Source organism: Bubalus bubalis, chromosome 4 (genome assembly GCF_019923935.1).
Source record: "Bubalus bubalis isolate 160015118507 breed Murrah chromosome 4, NDDB_SH_1, whole genome shotgun sequence".
Classification (NCBI taxonomy): domain Eukaryota; kingdom Metazoa; phylum Chordata; class Mammalia; order Artiodactyla; family Bovidae; genus Bubalus; species Bubalus bubalis.
Window position 1 is genome coordinate 92,990,561 of NC_059160.1, and position 17,377 is coordinate 93,007,937.

The 17,377-nt window shown below is 47.8% G+C and overlaps 1 protein-coding gene across 1 annotated transcript; it reads right to left on the reverse strand.

Annotated features, from left to right (window-relative positions):
• Positions 1 to 4,751: 4,751 nt before the first annotated feature.
• Positions 4,752 to 17,051, reverse strand: LOC102390140 (keratin, type II cytoskeletal 73). The gene is made up of 9 exons (XM_006046595.4): positions 15,903 to 17,051; positions 14,438 to 14,652; positions 13,556 to 13,616; positions 12,811 to 12,906; positions 11,907 to 12,071; positions 9,195 to 9,320; positions 8,587 to 8,807; positions 7,580 to 7,614; positions 4,752 to 6,774 (listed from the first exon to the last, which is right to left on the reverse strand). The coding sequence occupies exons 1-9, from the start codon at positions 16,347 to 16,349 to the stop codon at positions 6,518 to 6,520; spliced, it is 1,623 nt and encodes a 540-aa protein (XP_006046657.3). The 5' UTR covers positions 16,350 to 17,051; the 3' UTR covers positions 4,752 to 6,517.
• Between the last annotated feature and the right edge of the window lie 326 nt (positions 17,052 to 17,377).

Below are 17,377 nucleotides of genomic sequence, written 5' to 3' on the forward strand. Positions count from 1 at the left end.
TTTTGCCTATGTTCTCCTCTAGGAGTTTTATAGCTTCTAGTCTTACGTTTAGATCTTTAATCCATTTTGAGTTTATTTTTGTGTATGGTGTTAGAAAGTGTTGTAGTTTCATTCTTTTACAAGTGGTTGACCAGTTTTCCCAGCACCACTTGTTAAAGAGATTGTCTTTTCCACATTGTATATTCTTGCCTCCTTTGTCAAAGATAAGGTGTCCATAGGTGTGTGGATTTATCTCTGGGCTTTCTATTTTGCTCCATTGATCAGATCACAACAGACAACACAGAAATACAAAGGATCATAAGAGACTACTATCAGCAACTATATGACAATAAAATGGACAACTTGGAAGAAATGGACAAATTCTTAGAAAAGTGCAACTTTCCAAAACTGAACCAGGAAGAACTAGAAAATCTTAACAGACCCATCACAAGCACGGAAATTGAAACTGTAATCAGAAATCTTCCAGCAAATAAAAGCCCAGGTCCAGATGGCTTCACAGCTGAATTCTACCAAAAATTTAGAGAAGAGCTAACACCTATCCTACTCAAACTCTTCCAGAAAATTGCAGAAGAAGGTAAACTTCCAAACTCATTCTATGAGGCCACCATCACCCTAATACCAAAATCTGACAAAGACGCCACAAAAAAAGAAAACTACAGGCCAATATCACTGATGAACATAGATGGAAATTCCTTTAAAATTCTAGCAAACAGAAGCCAACAACATATTAAAAAGATCATACATCATGACCAAATGGGCTTTATCCCAGGGATGCAAGGATTCTTCAATATCTGCAAATCAATCAGTGTAATATACCACATTAACAAATTGAAAAATAAAAACCATATGATTATCTCAATAGATGCAGAGAAAGCCTTTGACAAAATTCAACATCTATTTATGATAAAAAAAAAAAACCCTCCAGAAAGCAGGAATAGAATGAACATACCTCAACATAATAAAAGCTATATATAATTTTTATAAGTGAGTTTTTAAAAAATTTTACTTAACATTTTCAATTATTACTGAACACTGGCTATCTTCCCCCATTATACAATATATCCTTGAGTCTACCCTACACCTGAAAGTTTGTACCTCCCACCCCAATATTTCCCCTCCCCCTTCCCACTGTTAGTATAAGTGTTGTTTTTTTTCCCAAAAAAATTTGGAGAAGAAAGTAGAATGCTGATTCCAGTATCAGAAATAAAGTACTGTTATAATAAAAAATTCAAGGCTTTCCAAACCTTTTTTTAGGTCACAGAGCCCCTCTCCTTGACCAAATATAGGAATCAGGGTTTTAAGGAATATACTTTAAGAAATATTGAACAAGTTTTCTCTAGTCCACTATTAAGTAGACAAATTTCCAAGTCCAAACAAATTTACAGTATCTCCTTAAAAACCTGAAGGAGATCTAAGTATAATAAATATAATATGCAGACTGATCTGGTTTATAGCAACATGTCTCCGGCTACACTGTCAAAACCAAAGGGAAGTTGTTTATGTGGATGGAGGGCAGATGCCAGCATCACCCCAACACCACTCAATGGAGTTACCTTGGTGGTAACTGATGTCTGTCCCTACATTGAGGAAGGTTGTACCAGAGACTGCCAGTGCTTACCAAGTGCCCTTGGCTCCTCCCCATTTCCCAGCCTCCTTTGGGGTTTGGCTGGAGATTGGGGCCATGGTGGCCAGTTAAGTGTGAGTGGCGTTAAAGTGTGTCATTCCTGGAGTGAGGCAGTCAGCAGCCTGCATACTTCTCGAATCTCTCTTTTCTCCTATCCTAGTAACTCTGGAAACCGGGTGTTCCAAGTGACAGGGCTAGAAAACACAAGAGCCTCGGCTCCTGAGACATCCACTCTCACAACCATATAGATGAGATGCCTTAGACTGGGAATGAGAAATGAGCCCTTTTCATGTTAAGTGAAACCACTGAGACTTCAAGGTTTTCCCATGGGGGCAGTCAGTGTTAATTACCTGAATCCAAGCATAGAAGTTAAGTGATAGAAATCTCTCTTAATAGACAATACTCTTGATCCTTAGTTCCTGTTAGTAAAATGTCTTATCGTTATTAGACCTTCTCTACTTTTCCTCTCACTTAAGCTTCTTGAAAGCAGAGTGTATCCTAGTAATACTAAGAGCTATAATAGTAACAGTGATTTATTAACAACCATTTATGGAACACATACTATGTGGCAGTCACTAAATTAAAGAATTCTCCTACGTTCTCTCATTAAGTGTAATTCTCATGACAGCTTTAGGAGGGAACTACTATTATTAACCCCTTTTTACACCTGAGGAAACGGAGACTCATGGGACAGAAGTAGCTTGTCTAAGTCACACAGTGAGTGGTGGAGGAGGCCCTCAGTTGGGTCTATCTGGCATCCAAGATCTAGGCTTCTCCCATGAGCTATACAGCATGAAATCCCAGCTCCTTAGCAGACATAGAGCCTCTCTGATGTGGCTGCTGCCCGCTTCCTCAGCTTCAGGTGCCACTGTCCCCTCCCTCTCCACCTTCAGAACCTCTTCAGCCTTCCTCCTCACACTCAGGCAACCGTGACCTGCTTATACCATCTAGTGCCCCTGGGTACAATGCCCACTTCTTCTTGTTGTCTGCCTAGTAAGCTCCATCCTCTCAAAACTCCATAGGTGATGCCTCCTCTGCCTCTCCTGACCTCCCTGAAGTTCCCACTCTCCTCTGTGCTGCCTCTGATTTCTTATGTTGCCCATATCCCACCTGGGTTACATTTTTTTTGTGGTTACATCTTCATTAAAAGTTCATGCTAAATCGCTTCAGTCGTGCCCAACTATTTGTGACCCTATGGACTGTAGCCTGCCAGGTTCCTCTGTCCATGGGGTTTCTCCAGGCAAGAATACTAGAGTGGTTTGCCATTTCCTCCTCCAGGGGATCTTCCCAACCCAGGGATTGAATCTGCGTCTCTTATGTCTCCTGCATTGGCAGATGGTTTCTTTACCACTAACACCACTAGGAAGACCCTCGGACCCTTTTCTTTTTCTTTTCCCCAAATAATTTTTTGTTGACTTTATTCCCATCTTTTATGATAAAGTGATTTTCTTTTTCACATTAGAAATGAAAAAAGTTGTATATATTTCATTTAAATGAAAACTTTTTTTTCCTATTTGAGAATATGTAGTGATAATATTTAGACATATACCTAGAGATCAAGTCATAGCCTGGAAATGCCATTGCCTCGCTTCTTTGACAGTACAAGAGGATACATTCACATATGCACTCCAAGCTTTTTGAAAGAAGACATAATCATTTTGTTTGAGACCTAGTTATAATCTTCCAACCCTTTCGTTTTGTCGGATTAATCAACAACTAGAATGATAGATGCAAAGAACTGACTCATTGGGAAATACACTGATGCTGGGAAAGATTGAAGGCAGGAGGAGAGGATGAGATGGTTGGATGGCATCACCGACTCAATGGTCATGAATTTGAGCAAGCTCCAGGAGTTGGTGATGGACAGGGAAGCCTGGTGTGCTCAGTCCATGGTGTCTCAAAGAGTTGGACACAACTGAGCAACTGAACTGAACTGAGGATGATAGATAGATGGAAACGGATATATATATTTATATATATATATGTTTTGCTGACATTATCTGTTCTTCACATAGACCTTTTTGCTGTATATGTATATTCATTTTGTTTCTCTTGACATGAGGAGAGGGAAAACCTATTTAGCTGCCAAGCACAGCCCCCATTTCTAACAAAGTGCTTTATATATAATGGGCAACCAGGACTTATTTGATGGAGCATGGACCTTTTTCTATATCACTATATCCCCAACACTAACTCATGCCAAGCATGTGATAGCTACTTCCTAAATATTCCTTGACTTGACCACCTTTCTTTACTGGCCCCAAGAGTGTCTTCCCTGTGACTAGTTATTCAGCCAGTCAGTTCTCCTTTGGGCAATCAATAAACTGCATATAGTTTATAAGATGGTTTCTTTAAAGTTTATATTTTGTTAATTGCTTTACCAGCAGCATGGGAAATAGATGGGGAAACAGTGGAAACAGTGTCAGACTTTATTTTGGGGGGCTCCAAAATCACTGCAGATGGTGACTGCAGCCATGAAATTAAAAGACGCTTACTCCTCGGAAGAAAAGTTATAACCAACCTAGATAGCATATACAAAAGCAGAGACATTACTTTGCCAACAAAGGTCAGTTTAGTCAAGGCTATGGTTTTTCCTGTGGTCATGTATGGATGTGAGAGTTGGACTGTGAAGAAGGCTGAGCACTGAAGAATTGATGCTTTTGAACGGTGGTGTTGGAGAAGACTCTTGAGAGTCCCTTGGACTGCAAGGAGATCCAACCAGTCCATTCTGAAGGAGATCAGCCCTGGGTGTTCTTTGGAAGGAATGATGCTAAAGCTGAAACTCCAGTACTTTGGCCACCTCATGTGAAGAGTTGACTCACTGGAAAACTCTGGTAACTCCCTCCATCTGATGCTGGGAGAGGTTTGGGGGCAGGAGGGAAAGGAGACAACAGAGGATGAGATGGCTGAATGGCATCACTGACTTGATGGACGTGAGTTTGAGTGAACTCTGGGAGATGGTGATGGACAGGGAGGCCTGGCGTGCTGCGATTCATGGGGTCGCAGAGAGTCGGACACGACTGAGCAACTGAACTGAACTGAACTGAATTGAAACACCTTTCAGTGAGCTCATTATGTTTTGAACCACAAAGATCAATAACAAGATTCTGTTTTCACTTAACATTTATTAAGCATGAACTTTGTACCAGGAATTGCACAGAACATCTTCATATTGCCTCATTTTAGCCTAACTACAATCTGGTGGTTAATTCTGCTTATTTTATAGCTAAAGAAATGAGGCTCAAAGGAGTTGAAAGCTTTGCCCATGATCACCACTTAGTTGCAGGGATTGAATCTGAATCCAAGGCTATCGACCTGAACCCTAGGACTCTCTCTGGACCCATAGTGGCCCTGTTCAGATGCACCTGTGAGCCCTGGTCTCAGTGTGTGCTGGCCTCTCGCTTACTTTTCGCTTCCTGTCACATGCTGCCAGCATGATTTTGGCCTGGGAGCCTATGAGAAAGCTCTGAGCACAGGAGTGTTTTGGAAGTTGAGTGACATACAACAGAGATGGCCCCCACGCTTAAACACAACTCATACATACATACATGTACATTCACGTCCACCTCAACCCAGTAAAACTTCCCCGAGGATCAAGAGAACACAGGTCATTAATTAAAACAGAATCTACCTTTGATCTTTGTCCAGAGAACAATGAGCAGTCAAAACTTGAGACCCAGGCTTTCTTGAACTGGCCTTCTGCTGCCTCTTGGCCAATTTTTTTTAATTGGAGTATAGTTGCTTTACAATGTTGGTGTTCATTTCTGCTGTACAGCAAAGTGAATCCACTATGCATATACATATATCCTCTCTTTTTTGGATTGCCTTTCCATCTAGGTCATTTGTTCTCTATGACTATATCTCTATTTCTGCTTTGCAAATAGGGTCATCTGTACCATTTTTCTAGATTCCATATATGTGTTAATATACAATATTTGTTGTTCTGTTTGGCCAGTTTTAAATTTTGCCACGAGACAAATGTTGGCTCCCTGTCTGTCCCAACAATCTGGATGTTCTCAAAGATTTTCCATTCACCCGTGCATTGACCTGAGAAAAGTGTGACTTCAAAGATTCATCTGCTGGAGATGGGGGACAGAGATGAATCCTCAGTATCACAAAATCCAATGAAGGTGACCGTGGGTCCTGCCATCCATGCAAGGATGTCTTTCACTCAGCTCAAAGGTTACTTTGGGGTTCTTTGAAAGACACCGGGCCTCGGGTTCCAGGACATTGACCTCTATTTACAGAAGAGATTTTGCCTAAGAGGTAGATTCCCTTAGGAGAGAAAAACAGCATGAGTTGTACAAATTTATTGGTAAGATGAGGAAGCACGGAAGAAAGGCCTGAACGAGGACAAGAACGCAAATGCTGAGAGCACAAATCCCTTCACCAAAGGGCTTCTCCTGGCTGTAGTCTGCAGGAACCATGCAAGGTAAATACAGCTAATGCCCAAGGGTTTCCCCAGAGCTGATGCTGATCTAAGAAGAGACAGTCCTTGCAGGTCTGTCAGGGGGCCTGTAATCATCTGTACCCATGGAGCACATGGCCAAATAACTACCTAAACCAGGGCACAGAAGGGGAAGCAGGAGGACTGCCCTTGAGACAAAAGCTTCATCTGCGAGGGGCTTACAGCCAGGAAAGGGTCAAGTCTTTATCCCTGGCAATTCTGCAGGAAGGGGAGGCTGCACTAAGAAGCCTCTAAGTATGGAGGCAGAAGGATGGGCTAGCATCCTGGCGTCTCATTAAGAAAGACTAAGGCAGAGAATTGCGAGAGAGATGACAGTGATGAAGAAAAGCAAGGAGGAGGTGATGATAAGTGTGATGGAGGAATATCCCTGAAGAAGGGAGTCCAGGAGAAACCAAAGCAAGCTGTCTGGACAGCTGTCTTTCACTTTATCTTGGGGTCTTCTTGGTGGGTGAGCTCAGAGCTGGGGTCTTTCCCGGCAGGTCCTTGATTTCACTTGTACTCCCCATCCTGGTTTTGGCCTCCCCGCGGGGGCTGCAGTTCCCACTGCCAGTGACACAGCCCCCCAGCAGGAAGCCATAGCCGCCGCCGACAGAGCTGGGCCGATAGCCATAGGTGCCACTGCCGCTGTACCCAAAGCCGGCTCCTGCGCCTGCCGTCCCGGCCATGGAACTGCTGATGACGGCTGTGGAAGACAGAGGGAGGACTAATAAGTGCGTGTCCCGGGACGGGGCTGACCCAAAGTCTTCTCCGGCCTCCCAGCTCTAACTAGATTAAGTGTGTCCCTCCTAAGTAATACTCCACATCAACTGGGCACTTGGCTTTAGTGACATATGCTCAATTCCTGAGCAGCTTGAGCACCAGGAGAATCAGCCCAGATCCCACAGGACCCCCAAGCCCAGTACCTTCTCATTCTTTGAACAAACAGGAGGAGCAGGGGCTTCCCCCCAAAAGCAGATGACGCCTAAGCATCATGTAAGCCAGCAAATCTTGCGTTTAACTTAAGAAGACATTCTTAATTTTTTCCAAAGAATTTCCGGAGTGCTTGATACAGGAGAGTTTTTTCTGGCTTCTCTCAGGAGACCAGGCTGAATCCTTTGGGGCAGCATCTCAACTGCTTGTGCACGATGTTTCTGTGCACACCTGGGTCTCACTCCGGGTGAGGAGGTGCCCTTCTTTCTACTCACAGCTTCCGGCATGCGGCAAAGCCAGGATGGGGGGGTGGCAGAAGAGTGTGGGGCTGAGAGTCTTATGAGTGAGGTTTCTGGAGAAGGGGCCAGAAATGGAGAAGTGTGAAATGTCAGAATGTGATGGGAAGCTGACCCCATCAAGGAAGAGGCTGCAGGTCTCAGCACAGGAGGTGATTAGGACAATGTTGCTCTAGCAGGCAGAACCCAGGCTGTTCCATGGGGGTCCTGGTAGTAGGGGACCACTTCCTTTGTGTTCATTAATGGACTAAAAATACTCTTTCAGGGGTGTGAAATACTCACATATGCTCACAGAATTGGTGTATTCTCCAGACATCCTGCAAGGGGACAAAGGCACAGGTGAATCTCCATCACATGAAATCTGAGTTACCCTCAGCCCAGCCTGCAACCATCAGCCAGGCTAGCGCGGCCTCCGCAAGTCCTCCAGCTGGCCAGGTGGCATGAACTGCCTTGGGTGACTCTAAGCACCTCTCTCTGGTCTCTCCCCTTAGGAGATGTGTGAACTTGCAACCCTGGATCCCCTGTGGTAACACCACCTGCCAGGGGCCCTCCTGCTGTGCTTCCTGTCAGCCTACTTCTTCATCCCTGTGGGGCTACTGTCTGAATAAATACAAGTGTAGAAATACTGGCATCAGGAGTTGCCACTAAGGAACTAACTTCATGACTTTAGGACCAATAAGTTCTCTTCTCTGGGTCTCATTCATAAAATAATGCTAGGTTAGAATGGGGATTTTCAAGTGTCAACACTTCATGTACTACCCTTTCAACTGTTGCTATGATCACATATAACTCATACTGTTATATGTTTAGTATTTTTCATTGACTGTCTTCTATGACAAAAAAATGTATTTCTCTTAAAAGGAAGTTTTATATCAACAGGGTACATAGAAAAAGAGCATCACTGGACCAAAAAAAGACAAAAACAGTAGCAGTGAAAATAAATAAAACAAAAAAATTTTGGCTAGATATTGTCTGCTCAGAGACTTTGAACCTAGGATCTACCATCTCTTTACTAATAGAGATATTTGCAAGTGTCAGGTCAGTGTCAAATATACAAGAGCACCATGCTGAAGCTTTCTCCTTGTTGTAGTCTGAAGATTGGAAAGAAAACCATAAAGGAAATCACCTCTTATTATCTGATAGGATGCTGTTTAAGGCTATGTTTGTAAGTGATCTAAAAAGTATCTCCAACCCCTCCAACAGCCTGCCACTCATACCTGGGAAATTAAGTCGGAGGATTCCAAAAGTCCTTCCAGCCCTAACATTCTAAGAACTATCCCATCACCTACCTGCACTCCTCGCCCTCCAGCAGCTTGTGGTAGGTGGCAATCTCGATGTCCAGAGCCAGCTTGGTGCTCATCAGCTCCTGGTACTCACACATCATTCTGGCCAGCTCCTCCTTGGCCTGGAGCAGGGCGGCCTCCAGCTCATCCAGCTTGGCCTGAGCATCCTTCAGGGCACAGTGGCCCCGCTGCTCAGCGTCAGTGATGGCCGTCTCCAGGTTGGAGCACTGAGGACCAGGAGGTGGCATTGCCCCCTGAGTTCTAAGGTACCTTGAGCCTCCCTTCACTGCCCCCCTCCAAGGGCTCGCTGTGGTTGGACCATGCTCTATCCTGCCCACTTCCTAGAGCAAAGCCACATCCATGGAGTTAGTGTCCTGTCAACCTGGAACTGAGAGGCTTTTATTCTCAGCCCCTTGGCTTTCTTAAAAGGCCTTTCCAATTATTCCAGGATTCAGGTGAGAGCTAAGTGTGGAAGGATGAGAACAGAGACTCCATCTGAGGAAAGGAGTTCTGAGATGGAAGACCCTGAGAAGAAGGGACCTGGGGGGAGCGTGTGTGACTGACAGTTTACCCCTCCCTTGGGAGTGAGCCAGGAAACCCCAAAGCCCCTTCACCTGCTTCTTCACACTCTCAATCTCTGAGCGCAGCCTTTGGATGAGCCGGGTCAGCTCTGAGATCTCATTCTTGGTGTGTTTGAGGTCATCCCCATGCCGACCGGCCGCCAGCTGCAACTCCTGGAACTAGGGTGAGAGGGGCCAACGCAGGAACCTAAGCTCAGCCTAGCAGGCTGTGCCTTTGCCTGGGGAGTGTGGCAGAAATGGGTAGGGGTCCCCAGCTTCACCAGGCTTATCAACAGCCTCCCGCTCAGACTTCTGTTCTTCGGCTTGATTTATCTGCCTTCAGCAGAGATGATCTCACTGAAGGTTTTGGCCATAAGGACAGTCGAAAGTCTCACACCCTCTACACTGCAGCTTTGCAACACACAACTTTGATTATGATACTCCTCTGCGGATAGTGCCACAAAGTCAAGGTAAGATTCAAACAACTCCTAGCCTGGCATCAAGGTGCCTTGAGATCTGACTCTATTAGGCTCTTCAGGCTCAGTTCTTACTGCCCTCATCTATCACCTACCTGATTCCGCACCTCTGCCAAACAGTTTCAGGTTCCATAAGGAGCCCATGTGCTCTTAAATCTCTGAGTCTGTGCACGAGCCCCTCCCTCCTGCTAAAAAACCCTCCCCCATTCATCCTCTCTTTTCCCCTAATCAGGTCCAGCTCAGCCAGGGCAGACTCACTTTCTCCAGGAGGCCTTCACTGGTCCCTGCTTGGGTGCCCATCTGTGCCCATAGTCCCTGGCATGTCAGTCTGTAGATCTTACCACTCTGTACTGTGACCACACATTTCAATGTCTTTCCCATCAGACTCAGAATGACTGGGTGGCAGGGACCTTTAGTTTTATTTCTGAATTCCCAGTATCTAGCACAGAGTCTGGCTAGAAAAGGGGTCTGGTGAATGAATGAATAAGTGAACCAAAGAGGGAACTGATAAGCCACCAATCTATTTTTTCTGGGACTTCCTCCCCTTCATAGTTCAACTGAGTTCCAGGCTACTGGCAGTCTTGCTGGACATGGAGGCACATTTTGTGTGTATGGGAGTGCGGGGGTAGATTAGGTTATATCCTATCACCATGGGTCATGAATTTGGAGTCATCTATTAGTTTGGGATTATTCCTGCATTTGATGTCATCCATTGAATAATCAACAGAGAGTACTCCATTTTTACCCCAGAATATGGTAATCTCCATCACTTACCAGCTAAATGACCTTGAAAAGTGACATAAGGGGAACACAAAGAACATGTGACATTCAGAACTCCAGCGACTATGCACTGCCTGTCTGTCTCTGAGGGGTTGGGCTTGCCAGTTGTCTAATATCTGGCTCCAGCATGGTCCTAGAGTCAGGGTTCTTCTTAAAGATGCCAAGTTCCCTGGAAGGTACAGGGCACTTCTCACTGTGCTCCTGTGTTTTATCTTTGGTGCCGGGTCAGGTGGCCTTCTGCATCTCTGCACAGTAGCCCTCCTCATCAGGGCACTAAGTCCCTGATTCTGACACCAAGTCATCTCCTCCTGAGACAGGAGATTAAACTCCTACCATTCAGCTCCCAAGTGACCCCAAGCCCTTCTCATAAATCCTCCTCAACCAGAGTCACCTCCTGACTTTCTGTCTAAGTGCTATGGAACATCAGACATGTAGATTCAGACCCAGCTCCATCACTTATCAGCTAAATGACCTTGGAAAGTTATTTAAACTCCTTGAACCCCACTTCTTCACCTTCAAGAGGGGAGTAATAATAAGCATTCACAGTACTGATTCTGGGATGACACTCATGCCATTCTGCTCAGTGAGTGCTTGCCCTGAGCTGGAGAAATCCTGGTGTGGGGAACCTCAAGAAAAAAATGAATCCACATTATGTTTATGCCTAATTCTTCTAGAAGGAATCTGGGATTAAGCACTGGTCACTGACAATCCAGAATGATTGGGCCACATAGCCATCCCTGATCCTGGCTGGAAGCTGGAATATAGAAGGATTTGGGGACTGGGGACTTGAGTTTGCACCTTTATCAAGAAGCCTTGGCCTGAGTTGTCTTCTAGGCCATGAAAGCCTCCCTTCTTCACACCCTTGCAGGTCAAATCTTTCTGCCCCTGAGGTAGCAAGGGGGCAGGGGGAGGGGCAAGATAAGGTCTCAAGAGTGTGGGTTTCCCTTGAGAAGGAACCTGATAAACCTCAAGGACAATTAGGAAGTCACGACTTTGATCTGAGAAACTAAATTATCTGAAGACTCATTTCCCCACCCACAACCCATGAGAGGAGTCAAGATCTAAGGGACTCAAACCTCCCCCTTTCTCCTCGGAGTTGGACTTGAATGAAAAGATAGGAGTGACCTGATCTCAGATGAGACTCCATAATTTATTGTCATTAACAAGGGAGTTGAGATGCTAACTACTCACGTTTTCCTTCTTCCCAGAATTAGTTCAAAACTCTCTGCCTCTAAGGACATGGCTCCCTACTTGCCCCAGCCAGACCTAGTTCCCTAACCTCTGTCTCCCCAAGGTTCGTGTTTCTGTGACACACTCATTTGCACTCAGCTGTGTGTTTTCTCTGATGGCTTCATGGTTCCTAAGGACAGAGCTGCCATCTCTTCCTTCTCTGGGGCTTCCCCAGCACCCTGGACAATGCTGTGCTCCTAGCGAGCATGTAGGCCATGGTGGGTCATGGGATGGACCAGAGGCCCCGGAACACATGACCTTGGAGAGGTGTGCAGCTCACCTTGGTCTGGTACAGCGCCTCAGCCTCCGCCTTGCTCTTGAGAGCAATGTCCTCGTACTGGGCCCTGACCTCAGCAATGATGCTGTTCAGGTCCAGGTTCCGGTTGTTGTCCATGGACAGGATGACAGATGTGTCACTGATGTGGGACTGCATCTGAGCAATCTCCTGCAGGGGCAACAAGGAAGTTGGAAATGCCTTTTTTGAGCAGAAGAATGTGCCAAGGTGATGGGCCTGCCCCAGCAGGGAGCTCCCCAGACCCTCCCAAATAGACTCAAGTTGTGGTCCCCAAAACCTCCAAGAATGGAGTTCACTGGTCCAGAGGTTCCAACACCACATCTAAAACTGCTGCATGGTTTTGAAGTAGCCCAAGAAGAAGCCAGCCCCCATGACTGTCACCTGAGATCAGTCAGGAGTGCAGAAGGTGGAGGGGAGACAGCCTGGCCACCACACAAGGGACAGTAAGGACATTTGAGAACCCATGAATGGGACAACAGGCTGAGGCTTGAAACCAGATGGTCACAGACGTGGTAGAAAGGATGTGAGACTTTCACCTCCATCCCTGGAGACTCCTGCTTAGACCCGAGGAAATTCCCAAGCCACAAAGAGAAGACAAGCAGAAGTGAGAATATGCTTGGCTGAGGGTCAGTGGGGACCCCTTAGGGCCCCATGGCTTCCTGAAGGATGTGAGAGGGGACAGCTGGTAGCCAGGCTGGAGTGGATGGCACACATCATCGGATGTACCAAGATTGATGTCACTCGCTTTGCTCTACAAAGCTCCCAGCATCCCAACACTGAAGATTCCCTGGGCTCTTAAAGTTCCTGATGAGTTAGTAACCACTCATTCACACATCTGTCCTTCCAGACGACGGAGCCAGGATGGGGACAGGAGCTGGGGGAGACTTACCCCCTCGTACAGGCACGTAAAGAACTTGATTTCTCTCTCCAGGGCATCCACCTTGGCCTGCAGCTCCACCTTGCTCATGTACGCTGCATCCACATCCTAGGGGAATCCAGAGAGCCCCTGACATCGTCCTTCTTCAAGCCCAGACAGGGGTCTCCAAGGCACTGGCCCCCCACACCCAGTTCAGTGACTAGCTGCCCCAGAAAATGGAGTCAAGACACAGGGGTCAAGAAGTGACCCCCACCCGAACTCACTGCAAGACCCTGAGCAGGTTCCTTATGCCTCCAGAACTCCTCTTGCCCCATCCAAGAATGGAATCTTTTTACTGCCTACTTTGTCTCAAAGAGAGTATGGGAGAGAGCCCTACCTCCCTATGGTCAGTCACACGATGGTCAGAGCTGAAGGTGGCCAGAGACAGAGTTGGAAGGTGAACCTGCAGCCCTTCTCAAAGCATATGCTGTTTCCCCAAGCCACCGTGGGCGTGGCCTGGGAGTGACTGTCCACGTCTGCACTCCTGCCCATTTACACAAGACATAGGCCTGAACAAAGTGAAGTGCACTGGATAAACATCAAGGTGTCCCCAGGCCGCAAATCCCTCCACCTTCTCCTGTGGCCCTTCAGCTCCAGGCCCTTCTGCAGTGGGTAGAGACTCCAGTCTTTCCTCTGGTTCACCTCCCTCACCCGCTACACTCCTCACCTCCTACACTCCTCACCCTGCTGGACTAAGGGACACGCATCCTGTCCTCACCTTCTTAAGCACCACAAATTCATTCTCAGCAGTTGTGCGCTTGTTTATTTCCTCCTCATACCTGCAGGAGAAGCATCACGATGAGAAGGGTGTGTGTGGGTGTGGGTGTGGGTGGGTGTGTTCTCATCATGAAAGAAGAGATGCGATGCCCATGTTATGTACCTTTTAATAGATATTATTTTACATTTTTGCAAATCTGCCCAACTCATTAGGACTATGTGGCCAGTGTCGTGGGCAGGGTTTGAAGCAACCTCCTCCTGGACCTGGGGACTGGATGGCTTGGGTCTAGATTTCCTCTGAAGCCTGGAGAGTGAAAAGATTCTTCCTCCTCCCTCTCTGTCCAAATCACAGGAACACACCACTGCCCCTCTCTCAGTCATGATTCTTGTGTCACCCCAGCTGCCTGATACCCCTATCAATAACTTCACCCCATTGCCAAGTGTGAGTCCCAGGGCAGTCAGACTGTCCCCTGGGACAGGAGGAAGGAACGTGGCCTAAATGTCTAGGATCTGAGGGAAGTGAGAGGAAGCCCGATGGAAAGTCCAGCTCCCTGCCCAGCTGGTAGGTTCCTGGGAACTTGGGGGCAACTTGAACAAGCTTAGGACCTGAGAGGCTATGGTATGTACACCTGGGCTCTTGTGAATGGGGAGCAAGAGAGCCGCCAACTAGGACAGCCTCCCCACTGCCCGAAATGCTGGCTGTCCCCTCTCTAACCCACCTGGCCACGCAGAGAAGGCCCTGATCCTGTCTGGGCAGAGGATCTCAGGATGGGTCACTCTCACCTGAGCTCAGTGCCCCTGAGGCCAGAGGCATACATCTCAGTGCCTATGGGGAGAGCCCGGGCCCAGGAGGCGGTCAGCCCGGGCGCAGGGTTCCACTCACCTCTTCTTGTAGTCCTCCACCACATCACGCATGCTCCTCAGCTCCGAGTCCAGCCTCACCCGGTCCCCTGACAGCATCTCCAGCTGCTTGCGCAGGTTGCTAGTGTAGCCCTCGAGGATGGGCTCCAGGTTGTTCTTACAGTTGTCCAGATCCTGCTGCTGCAGCAGCTCCCACTTGGTCCCCAGCACCTGGTTCTGCTGCTCCAGGAATCTCACCTGGAATCCAGCCAACCAATAGTCAATGGCAAGAAGCCAGGGAATTTTCTTTCCTGGACAGTAGCTGTGTTCCCTTACGTTACGTAGCCTCATCCCTCAGAAAATGACTCTCTTACCCCTTCCCACCCAGGTCCTTTGTCTGACTGCAGTTCTCTTTTGGGGATCAGCCACTGACATCAGGAGGGGCCTCATTATCCTCGCTTGCCCCTCATCAAGATCTATCTCCTATGCACCTGTCCTTACCTGCCCAGACCAGTGTCGATGGTTAGCCTGATACACCTTTCTTGGGTGAGTCCTTAGGCGTGTAACCTGGCCACACTGGCCTTCACGCTCTTAGGGACCCCTTCTCTGGGTTTCTGGTGGCCTGGCCTGTGCTCTGCCTACTCTGTCTCCTCCCTCACCGCCTGTCCCAGCCCAGCCAGAGGCCGGTATCCAATTGATCTGGGGTCTCGAGCCCTCCCATGTTGCCTTCATTTCTGGCTGCCTATGACCTCAGAGGATTTCCCCAGGGGGAGAACCAGCCTTTTCAATTTGCAATCTACGAACATTCCACCATTCCCTTGCACAAAACCCTCCAGTGGTTCCACATCACCTACAGGGTCAAGCCCAAATTCCCTTCTTGTGCTTTTGCAATGTGCCAGTGCCTCTCCCACCATTCATCCAACACACACAAACCCCAGTTCTCCCCACTCTTCAGACAAGTCCCATCAGCCTGCATGTGACTCTTCCCTCTCCTTAGGTTGCCTTTCTCCACCTCTGTCTGGCAAACTCCTACTCATGCATCACTGCCCTACCTCACTGTCACCCGTGGTGAGCTTCCCCTGCTCCCCTAAGCTTGGGAAATGCTTACTTCCCCAAACCCTCCTACCCCTTTGCTCTTCAGTGGTTCTCAAACGTAAGAGTGTCTTGACATCACCAGGGGGCTTCTTAAAACACAGATTTCTGGGCCCCACTCCCAGAATTTGTAGTTCAGTAGGTATGAGGTGGAGCCTGAGAATGTGCATTTCCAACAAGTGCCAAGGTGATGCTGACTGATAGCGGTTCATGGGCTCCTTTTGAGAACTGCTGTTCTCGTGTACCACTGATCCCCATCTGCCTTGCCTTATAGTTTAGGGTGTATTATAGGTTATGAGTCTGTCTTTCAACCAGAGTCTGAGCTGGTCTGGGTCCCATGAGAGGAGGAACTGGGCCTTACAATTTCTAGATATCCTAAGCTGCCACAGACCTTGTCTTTCTCCAGGAATTCCCACCTTGTCGATGAAGGAGGCGAACTTGTTGTTCAGAGCCTTGATCTGCTCCCGCTCCTGGGCACACACTTTCTGGATCTCGGGGTCCAGCTCCACATTGAGGGGAGCCAAGAGGCTCTTGTTGACGATGACCTGGTGGATGCCCCCAGGTGGGCACAGGGATGGGCACATGGGCCCCAGGGCCACACTGCCAAACATGCTGCTGGCAAAGCCGCTGGCTCGGCCTCTGCTAAACCCATAGCCCCCTGCCCGCCCACTGCCACTGGCCATGTTGAAAGAGATGCTCCGGGCACACCCCAGGCTGTACAGGCTCCGGCTTCCGAAGCCCCCGCTGAGCCCTTTGCTCCCTGCCCTGTAGGAGGGTGAGCTGCTCCCAGAGAGGACAACTGAGCATCCGCTGAAGGCCCCCTTGGCAGCAGCTCCCGACTTGTAGGTGAATTGGCGGCTCATGCTGGGGAGGCCAGCGAGCTGGAAAGAGATGCCAACCCTTAGGTGAGATGTAGCTTACCAGCCTACGGTCTCAGATGCCTCCTTTATAGGGCTCAGGAGGGAGCCACTGCCCTAATTTGTGGGCTTAGTTTGCCTGGAGCAAATCATTTTTTCCCAGCAAAATCAGAGAACTGGGCAAATAACTTAAACCTCCCAGAGTGCTAGGCTTGCAAGCCTTGCTCCTGTTATTTGAGTCTTATCTAATTAACATGGGATAATTAGGCTGACTGAATTATCCCTAGAAAGGTCTTGGGAAGTTTGTCACAGCCTCAAAATTGCCCTTCCCCAGTGCGTGGGAGTGAGAGGACCAGACTGCGGGGGCGCAGAGGGGAGACCTTTAACTGACAGCAGCATCTGTGAGAGATTTCACGACTGTACCAGAATCAGATGGGCTGCACCCAGGACCCTGGCTAAGCTGCTTTTATGTAGTTAGAAAGAGGCTCCGTGGCCTGGCTTCCCAGGGCTCCCGGAGGCAGTCTCATGGCTGGCCTGGGCCATGGAAGATGAGCCCACCAGGAATCCAGGCCCAGTCCTCTGGTTGCAGGGCCCTCTGTGCCCTCCCAGGCTAGTCTCCTGCTCCTCTGTGCCAACCAGGCTGCCCTGCACACCTTTCGCTACACACACTGACTTCGTTCTGGACCCTCCCATCACCGCCACCCTTAACCTTGAAGTCTGGTGATATTGTCACCATTCACAGTGGCTCACACTGGTGCAGCGCTTTCCAGCACAAAACTAATACAATTTTGTAAAGTTTAAAATTAAAAAAAATAAAAATAAAAATTATCTAAGTTTCAATAAACTCCTAAGGGAATTCAGCCATAAATAAATAAGCTGCCTGAGAAAATAAATAAATAAATAAATAAAATAGCTCCTCATATACAGAAGCTCATTTAATTCACTAGACCTGGAGAGGAGCTGTGAGTGTCCACCTTCCACAAATGGAAAAACAGGAACTCATACGTTTGCTGTTATAGTTGAGGATCACATTT

What these genes read in the sequence shown, in the direction of transcription:
- LOC102390140 (XM_006046595.4), bottom strand. Translation starts at nt 16,349, where the DNA reads ATGAGCCGCCAATTCACCTACAAGTCGGGAGCTGCTGCCAAGGGGGCC. An exon ending in TTGAGAGTGTGAAGAAGCAG is followed by an intron (nt 8,808 to 9,194) that starts GTGAAGGGGCTT and finishes CCTGGTCCTCAG; the next exon opens with TGCTCCAACCTGGAGACGGC. An exon ending in CTGGAGGGCGAGGAGTGCAG is followed by an intron (nt 7,615 to 8,586) that starts GTAGGTGATGGG and finishes GTCCCCTTGCAG; the next exon opens with GATGTCTGGAGAATACACCA.